Source organism: Pezoporus occidentalis, unplaced genomic scaffold, assembly GCF_034315485.1.
Source record: "Pezoporus occidentalis ecotype Australia unplaced genomic scaffold, CSIRO_AGI_Poc_V1 ctg144, whole genome shotgun sequence".
Taxonomy (NCBI): domain Eukaryota; kingdom Metazoa; phylum Chordata; class Aves; order Psittaciformes; family Psittacidae; genus Pezoporus; species Pezoporus occidentalis.
This window is the reverse complement of record NW_026913252.1, coordinates 880,044-893,298: the sequence shown is the minus strand read 5'-3', so window position 1 is coordinate 893,298 and position 13,255 is coordinate 880,044. Positions and strand designations below refer to the sequence as shown.

Genomic DNA, 13,255 nt, shown 5'->3' with positions numbered 1-13,255 from the left:
CTAGTGACAGTAGGCTTACAGAGAACCCTGCACATCAGGCAGGTCTCTCTGGCTGTGGAAAACTACAGACCAGCAATAGGCGTACCCAAAGCACAGCTTTGACAAATGAGATTTTGGGAGGGTTAAATCTGGTTTGTAACTGGTCTTTAATTACCTCTTCACAGCAGAATGCTCGTTTCATATGCAGAAGTTTGGGATTTATTTCCCTTAAAATGTCAGTATCAGAAACTTGCCTCTGCCACTAACAAAAGTAGAGTCTCTTACAAAAGAAAATCAAGGAAAACAAGTGAACTTGGCTATGTAGGACTGCTAAATAAACTGCACACGTTGGCAATGCTGTGTTCCACCCCCTGCCCTCTGAAAAAGGGTCACAGACCTCAAATTTTAATACTGTAATAAAATTCCCAAGCTGTGGATGTATTTAACTACCAAATCTGTTTCGCTTTCAAACTTAAAATGCATCATATAACAAAGTTGAACAGAAAAGAGAATTAACTGTAGGAACACAATGTAAATGGCTTCACCTGATGCTAAAAGCCAGGCAATGGCTTGGAAAGAGGGCTAGGGAGGGTTTAGGGGTTTGGATGTATGGGATTCATGCTGTGGGTTGGTCCTAGATTCTCACTTTTGTGTCTACCTTCAGCTTAGGCCTGGCACAGCACAGCCTGGTTTTGGCCTGGGCACCACCATGACCCCACAGGGTCCGTGCTGGCTCGGATGCTCGAGGAAGGCAGGAGTCCTGGTTCTGCTGCATGGACCACTGCCCAACCTTTGGGGTCACCTTTGACAAAGCCTGTGCAGAGACATGAGAGCCTGGGGAAGCTGCTGCCCTCCTCAACTTCCTGCTCCAGCATTCAGAAAGCAGCAGTGCACAAGTGGAGGCTGAAGCCACTACAGTGCAGCAAAAGCCTGGCCTGGCAAGGGGGCTTCCTACATTTACAGCTGTCATCCATGCACAGGAGTGGGGACCAGGCTGGAGCAAGGTGTAGGATCCCATCCCCACAAAGGACAGCAAAGCTGGTCAGGACAAAGGCACCCACCTTCCTCTCCCAACACAGGCAACCTGAGCACAGCAAGAAGCCCCAAGTACAGCAAATAAATCAAACCTCCCATTCACCAGTATTAGCAAGTGGAGGGCTTCCTCCAGGTTTTATATCCAGGACGATTTATGATTTAATTTAAAGACATAGTTTCCAGCCATTTCTTTTTTGCAAGCAATCACCTAGGCTACATTAACCTGATGGTGATGTACTGCAGGCCCAGGGAGCCCTGGAGAGACAGAGAGAAACAACAGTGCTCAGAGGTGTGATCTTCCTCCATTTATCCTGATGGGGTGTGCACAGCCTTGCCTGGGAAGCACGTTAACCACTGCACTGCCAGCCTCTGGCTGTACAGCAGTGTCCTGTGTGCGTCTTTCCCTTCCTTGGCAGCAAGGATGAGAGCTTGGAAGGGCTGAGGGAGGAGTAGGCTCCTGGTTCATGATGGTGCAGGGTGTAGGCATGAGGGGTCCTGTGAGATCAGACAGGTTAGTAATCATGGGGCTTGCTGCAACACATGTGGTGGCACTGGTGGTCCCATTTAATGTGCTTTCAGACACATTGTGATGTCCTTGCTCTTGGGATCTAACAGCAGAGCAGAGGCTCCGTGCAGGCTCTGCTCAGACCCCAGTCTATCCCTATGGGAGATGAGAGGACCTACCACTGCCAGGCTGTCCTGCATGGAGAGACCCAGCCTCTGCACCCTCAACAGCAGTGAGGAGGGGCTCACGACCTGAGCCCCCTTTCATCTCGTCCTTGAGAGCGAGGGGCAGACACCTTTCAACAGCAGAGGTGGCTGAAACAGCCTTTTCATTCTGTTTATCTTTAAAAACCCAACAGTGACTACAGCAGTTTGCATAATAAACAGCTCCAGAGCCAGAAATATTTGCCTGCTCTTGGTAAAAAAAGGAAGTCCTCAGATCCTCTTCTGACGACCGTAAGAAAGTGACAATTTTCCCTTTAGAGGGTATAAATACGCAGTGCAAATAGGTGGCTGCTGTCGCTGCTTACATTTGATGTGTAGCTTCAGATAGCCTGGCAGCATCAGGTTATTTTAGTGTCAAATCAAAGCCCTGGTTGTGTAAAGAAGCTGAGCAAAGGTACATTCTGTGTCGCAGCACAGGATGGAAGCTCCAGGAAGACTGGAGGCAGTCCTGTGAGACATGTACCAGCCATGCATACTAAACCTGCCGCTCAGTACACTGAAAAGAAAAACCCTTTAGCAGAGCTGCTGCAGAACAGAAATAAATGCCTTCAGATCAGAGCTGCGACAGGAGGTGGATTTCCAGGCAGGTACATGATTCATTCTTACATTAGCTAAAAGAAAATAAAGCTTTTGTTTCCTTTTTACCCTCCATTTCCCTTTAAAAGAATTTAAAGAGCCTGCTTATGCAAGCTCTTGCTGGGTGATCCCTTTCTAAAGCTGAAAGTTCTTATTTGTAATGCACTGTCCTTCACTCTGACAGCCCAAACCTGCCCCGTCCACGTCCCTCTCAGCATTACTCATACCTGGATACAGGGCCACAACACCCAGTGCAATGGAACCTCTGTGTGGTTACTGCAGCCTCTTGCCTCCTGCCCGTACTCACAGACAAATGAGAGGCAGGTCACACACCAGGGCTCCTGTCAAAGGGAACTATTCAAGGGACACATGAACCATTCTGAGATGCTGCAACTCAAGCCCCACACCAGGGCACTTGTGCTGACACAGGTCCTGTAGGAGCTCGCACAGTTCCTCCTGCAGAGAGCAGCTGTTAGGAAAGGCCTGGCAGGCCCAAGCCCCGTGGGGGAAGGAAGACAGAACCCACAGAATCCCAGCCTGGTTTGGGTTGGAAGGGACCTTAAAGCTCATCCAGCTCCAACCCCTGCCACAGGCAGGGACCCCTTCCACTAGAGCAGCTTGCTCCAAGCCCCTGTGTCCAACCTGGCCTTGAACACTGCCAGGGATGGGGCAGCCACAGCTTCTCTGGGCACCCTGGGCCAGCGCCTCAGCACCCTCCCAGGGAAGAGCTTCTGCCTAAGAGCTCATCTCAGTCTCCCCTCTGGCAGGTTCAAGCCATTCCCCTTGGCCTGTCCCTACAGGCCCTTGTCCCAAGCCCCTCTCCAGCTTTCCTGCAGCCCCTTTAGGCACTGGAGCTGCTCTAAGGTCTCCCCTTCAGGAGCCTTCTCTTCTCCAGGCTGACCCAGCCCAGCTCTCTCAGCCTGGCTCCAGAGCAGAGCTGCTCCAGCCCTCGCAGCATCTCCGTGGCCTCCTCTGGCCTCGCTCCATCAGCTCCACGTCCCTCTCACGTTGGTCACACCAGGGTGCAGGCGCCGTGCCCCGACCCGCACAGCCCGTTCCGGTGCCACACAGCACACGGCCCCGCAGCGCCGCCATGCTGCCCAGCCGGTGGGAGGAGCCTCGTACGCAAATAAACCGGCAGCCTGCAAGGGTGAGACGGGGCGCATGCGTAGTTCGCGCGGCTCTTGGCGAAATACCGTAGATCCCTCCCACGGCGGGGCAGGGCTCGGCATGCAAATAAGGTGCGGTGTGCGTTATCCGATTGGAGGAGAGGCAGGAAGAGGCGGGACCGGATATGTAAAATGCGACCCGGCGCAGGGAGCGTGGGAGGAGCTCGGAGGGGTTCGAAAAGAACGCGAGAGGGGAGGGCGTGGCCCGTATGCAAATAAGCGCGCTGCCGTTGGCCAGCTCACAGACTGGCCCCGCCCCTCCAGCAGGCGGTGCTCGCGCCTGCGCAGTGCGGAGGGACGCGGACTTAGTCAGTTACACAACCGCCGTGCCGCTTGCGCTGCGCGCTCCCCGTTCCCGCGTTCCCGCGGCTGTAGCTCTGCTCCCCGCGCCGCTGCTCCCGCCGCTCCTCGCCCGCAGGCCTCCGGCATGAGCGGGGACCAGCTGCACAACGACTCTCAGGTGAGCTCGTTCCGCTGCCGCTCCCGCGGGACCCCGGCCCGTCGCGGTGCTTCCTTCCCCTCAGGGCCGGCCCGCCTGGCCGCCCCCCCCCCCACATCTCCTTGTAGCCTCGTTGAGGGGAGCAGTTCCTTGCTGCTGCCCCCTGCCCCCGGGGGGGGCCCTGTCAGCCCGGCCTGTGCCCCGCAGCGAGCCGCGGCGCCGCATCCACCGGCCCCTGGGCCCGCTCCTTCCCGGCGGTGGGGCTGAGAGGACCCGTGTGTGACCCCTGTCTGGGAGCGGGTGGCTGGGGAGGGTCACCCCGGAGCTGTGCGGGTGGCGAGGGACGGTTCCTTCTGTGCCCCCATTATGGAGGGCACCGCGCTGGTCCTTTCTCGTTTGGTATTTAATTTGTTACAAATGAGAATGAGAGAAGTGGGGGAAGTCCAGGGCCCTCTCCCCAAAAATACTGCCCCCCCCCCCCGGGACGTCGGTGCTGACCGTGTCTCCTTGTCTGCTCTCCCCGCAGATCGAGGCGGATTTCCGAGCGAACGGTGAGTGTGGCCGCGGCGCGCCCCTCGCCTCGCCGCGCACAGACATGGCGTCCCAGAGACTAAGTCCCGGCTCCTCGCTCACCGGCCCCATTGTTCCCATCGAGCCGCCAAAAGCGGCCCCTTCCCGGCGGCCTCGCCCCACCGCGGTCCCCTCCTCCCCTAGACGGGGCTCCGGAGGCCCCCGATCCGACCCTATCGCCTCTGCCGGGGTCTCCTTTGGGCCCAGATTCCTCCCTGGAAAGTCGCCTTGTCGACGGTCGGGACTTAGTCTCTGCGCCATTTTCTTTTTCTCTCTCCTCTGTGAGCCTTTCTCTCCTCGCCTCCTCCCGAGCTGCCGGCAGCGAGCCTTCCACAGGGGCACCGGGCTTCGATCCCCGGCCCCAGCCCCTGCCAACGGAGGGGAAAGCGAAGGTTTTGGTTAAAATAAACCCCTAAGCCGTGTTTTTTCAGTCGCAGCCTCCCCCCCTCCCCGTTTCTGTTCCTTTCAGGGAATCCCTCCCTTCCCCTAAAATGAAAGGTGATTGCAACATGTTGCTCTTTAAAACAATCTGCTGCATCCATTTTAAGATCAGTCTGGTTCTTCCCTTGCTGTTTAATTGATGTTATTTCACCTTGTTGGGGAGGCTAATTAAAATAAAACCCCTCATTAAAAAAAGACCCACACAAAAAAACCCAAACCCAACCAAAAAGCAGTGTAGACAATTCCAGAAGGGCAGACAGCATCACTTCTAAAAGTTTGCAAGCTAACTGTTCATTTTGTTCAGAAACACAGCAGCTCTGTCATTTTATATATATTTATCTATTAATATATACACTTCTCTGTGGCTCTTTTTATATACCCATATAATGCTATATTTTCTAATCAGACTCTTAACTTCTGCTTGTTTATTCATTTCCTAATTGCATTTCTACTCCCCCCTCAAGTTGGTAGGTGTCAAATTGAAAGGCTTAGGGTGGAGGGGAGGTGAGGATGTACAATCCACCTTTGTGTGTATATGCTGTTGTCGTTGTTGGGGTGTGTAAGGGACTCTGAGCTGGCCTCTGGCTGGGGAGGTAGTAGAAGGCAAGAAATGGTTGGAGATACCATGACTTGGAGTGATTTTTAGCATGCTTTTCTGAATGATGTCCATGTGCTTTGTAGACTACTGTATGTAAATATTGACAAGTCTATGGCTGCACTTTTCTTCCTGTCATTTCATTGGAATGTGATTGTATGTGTTCAGTAGGAGCAGACAGTAATGAATATGAAGTTTTTGAACTTGTATTTCCATTCTGAATCTATAGTAAGGCTCTGTGAATTAGATAGAATTAATGAATTAATCTTTGAATTAGTAGAAGGGCACAGTGGATTTTCCCAAGTTCAGGAGTTACTCTTGAAGCAACTTAAATAGGAGCATGTATTTGAATATTTGTAGTCGTCTTATGCTGGGAAGTATTTGCTTAAGGATCATCTTCAGGGAAATGTGCTCTCTGGTAAGCTTTTGTTATGTCCTGCTTTCCATAGGGGAAATGATGCATATTTGATCTTTCAGCTTCCAGTGCACCTCTGAGAAGGGGTTTTTCTCCTCTGTTGTGACCATGTGCTGTTTCATTCTGTAAGGAGTATTAGGTGCACAGTCCTTAAGACTCCTCCAGTTTTTATTTCTACCATGTGTTGGAGGAATTTAATACAGAAATTCAAAGTAAGGCACCTTGATGGAAAAAAAGAATTCCTGGTAAATCAAGCCTATATCCCCCAAACCCAAGCCAGCAGGCTTTGCTGCCTCTAGGAGTTACTATGTGGCAGTCGTGTAACATCAGTGGGGCTGATGAGAGGCCCCTAAAATCCAAAATGCTTTTCAGAAAGTTGTAAGTCTTGTGAAGGGAATAGTGCTGAGTAGACACTGTCCTCTCCGACCTTGGACCGTGGCTGATCTCCCGTGGCCCCATCCCCTCTGCTTGCTCCGAGCTTTGCTTGCCTCCACACAGGGGTTCTTTGCATGTCTGTGTCAGGCATGGATCTGAGAACAGCAGTTCTCATTTAGGTGTAGCAGTGAGGCTCTAGCTCTTATATTCTTGTTTTGATCCTATTTAGTGGCAAAGATTAGGAGTGGGTGGTAGGAATTTCACATACTTTCTTTCCCCAGATGTTTGGAATTGGTCTGTACTTTGATTATTGTTAGGCAGTCCTTACCAGTGCAGGCAGAGTCTCCTTTTAGGCTGCTTTTACATTTGGGGGAAGGGAGGTTTTCTGGGGGCTGGTACTGACTCATTCTAAATGTTGAATGTACCAGCAGTAAACATTTTTGTTAATAAAGACTGTTTTGGGTGACTTCTGGATAGTTTACCAGTAATAGAGCAGCTGAAGCACTTTGAAGCTTCCTGTTACTCATGTTCCTATCTGGGTCGATGGAGCAGGTTGTGATCACACAAGTTGTTGCAGCTGGAGTAAGGTGGGTGGCGGTGGATCTGCTCACCCATTGCAGGTCACCAGGAACACCCTGGTTGTAGCTGAGGACTTGGATCTGATTACACCCCTGTTCGATTGATAGCAGGGTAGTGTTAGGGATGGGAGAGGATACCAGCAGAAGGTATGTGTTCCTGGCTATTTCTTGTCATTAAATAGCCAGATCATTCTAAGCAAGAGTGTCCTGGGCAAATTCCAACTTGGGTAATTGCATTCTGTCTCAATATCCAGTTTCTCCCTTCTGTTTAATTTGGCCATAGTGGGTATTTTTTTCACCTTAACTGTATTTTAGTATCAGAACGCACTGCAAAGAATTTTCCATGTTCAGTCCCAGCAGTGCGTGTTTGCAAACCATCCTGAGAGCAGAGTGGTGCTGAAACACTGAGCCCTTTCTGCAAGCAGCACCCTCCCTATCTTCAGTGTTGGAGAAGGGAAATGGCACTCTGAAACTCTTATTTCCAGTAAAGCTTGGTCACTGCAAATGACCCCTTCACACACAGCTATGGACCTGGGGGGGAAATAATTTTTAAGTTTTTTTCCCTCACTTGGTAAAATTGCACATGGGAAGCAATATCTGTTTGGATTCTGTTGAGTTTCGCCTTTAAGAGCTTTAATTAAGGTTGAACTTAACAACCTCTTATTATTGAGGACAATGTTGAGACTAAAAGCAATTTATCTTGACTTTCAGTTCTCCCACTGTGTTTGCAGAGTGCAGTAGATAAAAGTTGCTTTTGTTTGCAAAATAATCCAGTTGCTATCCAGAGCTACTAAGTTCCACAGACTGTTGGTGCTGTCTTGGCTGCTCATCAGCCTCAGATCAGAACTTGTTGTGTGTAGAAGGTGCAGGCATCATCCCAAGCAGTGAGTTTTTTAACTCTGGTTGACTTGACCAGTAACATTAAGATGCAGTTTGAAGTCCGTATTGCTGTGGCAATCATTATAGTGTATTACCAGGGGTCAAGTGTGAATTTGCTTGTCCAGCATCAGAGGTTGGCTTCTGGAAGCTGATCCCCCTTGATGGAGTGGCTTTACTTCAGTAGGGAATGTTTCTGAACAAGAAGCAGCAGCCCTTATTGCTGCAGCATCTTATCACAGACTGGCAGGTTATGTTGGCTCCTGTGGCACCTCTGTATCAGGTGGTGATATGAAGGGGAATGAGCAAGAGGGAAACTTCAATAGCAAGAGCACTGCAGGAGCACCTCACAAACGAAGGAATTCATGCACATTTTGTGTTTTACATTAAATTGATGTGTCAGTGTGATAGAGCTGCACATGTAAAAGGTGGGGAGGAGTTAAATGGAGACAGTCTGAAAAGCAACATAATGGAGAGCCTTAAGATTTGTCAGTGGTTGTGAGCAATCTTTTGGGGGCTGGAGTCTTTCACACCCCTCCCTGTTGGGGGCCTGTGTGGTTCCCCCTTGCTGCTGCTTTGTTGGTACCCTCTTGGTGGTGAGAACCCTTTGAAGGGGAGCCGGGCCACTTGTGCTGCTGGGCCCGTGTACCTTAACGCTGCTGGCAGAGCCACTGCACTAAGCAAGCCTCAGGAGGTTGAGAAGCTTGAAGGTAAACGCTGCTCTGTCTGGCTCTTGTGCATGTCAGGGTGAGACCGGCTTTTAAGTTCCCTGGGAACTTGTCATCACCAGTGCGTTTAAATGTCAAATGTTTGGCAGGGGCTCCAAAATACAAAAGGTAGTTAGTGATATTTAGATGCAGACTGATATCTTCACTGAAAGTTTCCTTTCCTTTGTGATGTGGAGATGTGGATCCTGAAGAATGTGGTTTGTTCCTTCCCAGAGAAGCCTTGCATTGCTCCCTGACTTCTCTTCCAGGCTGCGGTGCTGGTGAGGAGCCTGCATTGTGAGAAGTGCTGCCCGCAGTCTCAGAACAATACTTGGGGTAGTTTTAAGGCTGAAACCATTTAGCTTTTTTATTGTGGAAATACTTAACGTCACACACCAACCTCTGCAGAATTCCTTACTCTCGTTTTCGTGTTGGTTTTCAATGTGTTAACAGCTGTCTGTTGCAGGGGTTATGGAGCATGTCAGTGCAGCTTTGCCATGGGTATTGTCAGATTGTGCCAGGTGAGGCTACTCTGGAGTAAGTGGCTTGCTTGACACTTCTCAAATGGAAATACATGTACTGTTGGCATGCTGCTCTTCACCATCATGTGCTGTGGCAGTTGTTTGCAGCTATGTTCCCATAGCCTTAGAAGGGTTTTACTAAAGACCTTGAGGTCTGTGTGTTAATTGTTGTGACACCTTCAGCAGCTGGGTTAAAGCTTAATGGGTGTCGAGTGGGAGATCAGAGTGTTTCTGCTTGCTGCAGCCGACTTCTGGGTTTGTTAGAACTCAGCACAATTACCTAATGTGCTGGAAGCTGTGTTTGGGGGGGTTAATGGCCTATGTGCTCCCTTCTTGCACTTGTTTTTCCTTTTCTTGCAGTGTTAAGCAGGATCTGTTATTAACGTGCTGCCAGGGCTGCCTTGTTTACTTGGTAAAACATGAACAACTCTTAACCAGGGACCAGTGTCCAAGTGTCTGTTACACGGCTTCACTAAATGAGGGACCCAGCTCGTGAACATGAGCAGATACAAATTCAGGTGTAATTTCATTTACAGCTGGGACTTGAGATATTTGCTAGATAGTTCATTGAATTCCAGGCTCCTGAGTTGCGATGTCAGCAGAAACTGCAATAATATGTAATTATAGCAAGTACTTAACATCTCATTGACTCAGATTCCTCTGTTAATGATTTCACTGGGTTCCTGTTCAAGTCAGACCTGCTGAAATGGCAGAGCCACTGCCCTGGTAGAGGCTCCAGCTCAGTCTTCCTGGTGCTTTGAATTGCTGCAGTTCTGCTCAAATCTGCTGTTCCTTATTGGGCTGCCGGGATGGGCTTTAATAACACAGTGACTATTTAAGGACAATTAAACGTAGGAAATGACTGAAGATTTATGTGCCTTTTCACGATGGGATAGTTTCAAGTCTGCTTTTCCTGGTTGTGCTAACATCATGTCTCAGCTCCTTGTAAGACATGCATCATTCAGAAATAGTTGTTGGCTTATTAAATTGGATGCTTTTATAGAGACTGCCCCAAGTTTTATAGGAAACCCCACTCTTTAAAATGTGGGAGCAAAATGCTATTGAGCATCATGTATTCCAGTGTCTTGGGTTTCCAGACCTGAGGGAGGATAGTTGTAGCAATCAGTGTTTCTCTCCTTGCTTCTGGAGCTTTTTCATATGACAGCTCTGCCCTGATGGACCTTGGCCCTGCATAACTATTGGTTCTGAGCTGTTCAGCACTCTCGGGGGTTAAATGTGTATCATTAGGTCTCAAAACACTTCCTCCTGTTAAGAAAGCGGGAAGGTACAGGCTTGCTGTTCTTCAGCAGTGCAGTGGTGCCTTCTGGCTTCACAGTGAGAGGTGTGACATCTGGAAGGTGATGTGAAAAGAAAGGATGAAGTTAATTTTGTATTCCTTTGTTTGTGTTTTGTGACCTGTAAGGTGTGAAGAGCAATGGAGAGCTGCTGTTGGCCATAGGAACACGAGCATGCATGCATCTTTTCAGGTTGAAATTTGGTTTCTACATTTGACTTCTGTAGCTCCTCAGCTGATGAACAAGTGAGAGCTCCAGACTTGAGAATGGGAGCGGAGAGCGCAGAGCGGCTGTCAGGCTTCCTGAGACGTGATCTTTTCTTAGACCTACGTAATGTCAGTTGATTCAGTTGGGCTTCTTTGAGCTAAAAGCATGTTTTGTTAAAGCTCAGTCTGTGTCAGCAGGAGTCGTGATGTGAAGTACACAGCTTTGAGACAGACTTTGCAAGAAATTATATTCTGGGAGGAGATCCTCCAGTGCAACTGGTGGAGATAAGGCTTGGTGCTTTTGGGGAAGTGGGAGACCTTTGCAGTTAGTACCCTTTTAATATCTGATGTTAGAGATGGAGTCCTGCAGTAAGGAAGGATGAGCAGAAGAGGAACAGTGTTCAAATAAGAATTGCATCATGGGTTTGCTGGAGTGTTATCACAAAGTTCTAGTGATGTTTTCCATCAACTCAAGCCCTGTTTGTCCACCAGAATAACGTATTCTGGGCAAAAAAGACAACTTGACCAGACAGCTCAGAAATACTCCATTTGCTTTGCCTGGGGGAAGTTGCCTTTGTTCATAGCTTTTGCTTTAATCTCAATAGCTTCACTTGAAGATGGTTGTGGCAGTAGTTCAGTTTATACAATTAACTTGCCCTGATGCTGCTGTGCTTTGAAACTGCTGGTTCCCAGCACAGAGCCTTGGGGATGGACAGCACTGAGCTTTGCTCATGGCTTGGGGAATATCTGAGATGCAGCTCTTGGTGGGCTGGGGGCAGTGCAGGCTCAGCTCCTGGAGCACAGCAGGAAGGGGAGAGAGGTGCTTGTCATGCAGGCTCAGCAGACAGTAAGTACCTCATTGACGGAAACCTGTGTCTCCACCTGAAGTAAGTGAATCCCTTTGTAAGTCTGAAGGTCGTAACTTTGGAAGTTGTGGTGATTGCTGGGTAAAGAGGGGCAGCATCAGACCTGTGGGAAGCTGGTTTATCGTAAGTCTCCTGTCAGGCTTAGAGCTCAGAGTTCCCAGGAAGTTTCTAATGGGCACATCTTTTTGAATTCCTTATTGGTGTTTTTGACATGAGTATTTATTTTTTCATGTTCACAAGTTCACCACGTGCTTTGTGCAGGTGTGAGGTGCAGGAGTGTGCGTGCATGTATTTTTATCTTACACCCTCCTTAAAGAAGGGGCTTTCAGGGAGTGTTATAAAGACTGGCTTCCTTCTCCAGCAGAGAGCTGAGCTTCACAGTGCCCACCAATGGTGAAGATTTTCTCCTCATTCTACCCAGCATAGATGGATGTGTGTTACAGGCAGCTGGACTTCCATGGAATTCAGTTCAGAGCAGAGCGGTGCTGCAGCTGGCTGTATCTTTCCATGACTGGAGAGAGATTGATTTCTGCCTCAGGAAAGCTTGGAGTGTACTTGTAGCTTCCCTACACTCAGTGTCTGTAGCTCATCTTTAGCTTGGTCAACTGTGTCCATGTGAGACATGCTCCATGGTGGGTCTGTACCAGTGTTCTGGCTTTGGCTAGCATAGGAGAAATTTTCTTCATAGTAGCTGGTGCTGTGGGTTTGGATTTAGTATGAGAATCGTGTTGATAACACACTTGATGTTTCAGTTGCTCAGACAGCTATCCAAGTGCCTACTATGTCTCATCAGCTGCAGTGTGCAGCTGAAATGGTCTCTTACACACTGCATTTAGCAGATAGTACAGCTTTATCTGGGGGAGAAACATCCTTAATGAAGATACAGTTCTGATGCTTCCAAATGTCCTTTTCCTCCCATAATGCCAATTTCCAGAGACTTCTAAAAATAAACCCTGGTGACTTTTCCTATTGCTCCTCAGTTTGAAATCTCAGTCGCTGATTTGCACAGTGTTAGTAGTTGCAGCAAGCCCCTGGGATGCAGTAATAGAGCGTTTTGCTGTGTCAGGGAATAAATGATGGGAGCAAATGAAACATGAAGTCTCGTGTTGAGCGTGGGTAAGACTCCATGCAGCTTGTCCTGGCTAGAGCCCACTGCATGAGCACTGCCTGCCTGCTTGGAATGAGCATTACCAGTGCTCTGTCATTCCTGAAGCCCTGGGCTCACTCCACTGCTCAGTGCACGCTGCATGCCATTAAAAGTTATCTTGTTCCCATCCAGATGTCTTATCAGGTTGTTGCAGCTACAGCTGTGTGACAGTGTCTGAATGGGATCGTTTTAAGACTTTTTAAGGTGATTTTTAGACACAGACCAGAGACTTTTTTAATGGTAAAAAGTCACGAAAATAATGACCAGGAATGGAGCAATCCCCAAGTAGAGGTGGCTGTTAAATTCCTCTGGCATTTGTCGCTTACTCTGACCTATTGCCTAATGCTGCTTCACATGAGAACAGGAACTTGCAGAGATCTTTTTTTCATCTTCTGTTCTGCTGCACACCTTTCCAGTTCGAGCAGTGATGTGGTATGTAACATGGAATAAGTGACCCGTGGTTTAGGGCCAGGACAATATACTTGAGTTGAACTTTTTAGTGATGGCAGTGGATCCAGGCTTATATTCCAGTGTTTGAACAAGGGCCAGGCTTGTCAAAACAGCTGTTCCTCTTCCTCTGAGGTGGCAGCTTCTTGTTTTGAAAGGTGGCCTGGAAAGACCTTTTGGGGATGAGGGTGAGGGACAAGTAGGCTCTTGGCTTCTGTGTCGTTGTTTTCTTCCTTTGGAGCTGGACACCCTGCTGCACTTGTGTGACCCGAGGAGGGCTGTCTGCCTC

General features: G+C 49.0%; 1 protein-coding gene across 1 annotated transcript in view; it reads left to right on the top strand.

The window, feature by feature from the left end:
• Nucleotides 1-3,772: 3,772 nt before the first annotated feature.
• Nucleotides 3,773-13,255, top strand: part of TOP1 (DNA topoisomerase I) — a 66,984-nt gene continuing 57,501 nt past the window's right edge. The window contains exons 1-2 of the mRNA XM_062610086.1: nt 3,773-3,948; nt 4,454-4,478. Of these exons, the coding sequence (XP_062466070.1) occupies nt 3,916-3,948; nt 4,454-4,478 (58 nt within the window). The 5' untranslated portion in view covers nt 3,773-3,915. The remainder of the gene's footprint in view (nt 3,949-4,453; nt 4,479-13,255) is intronic.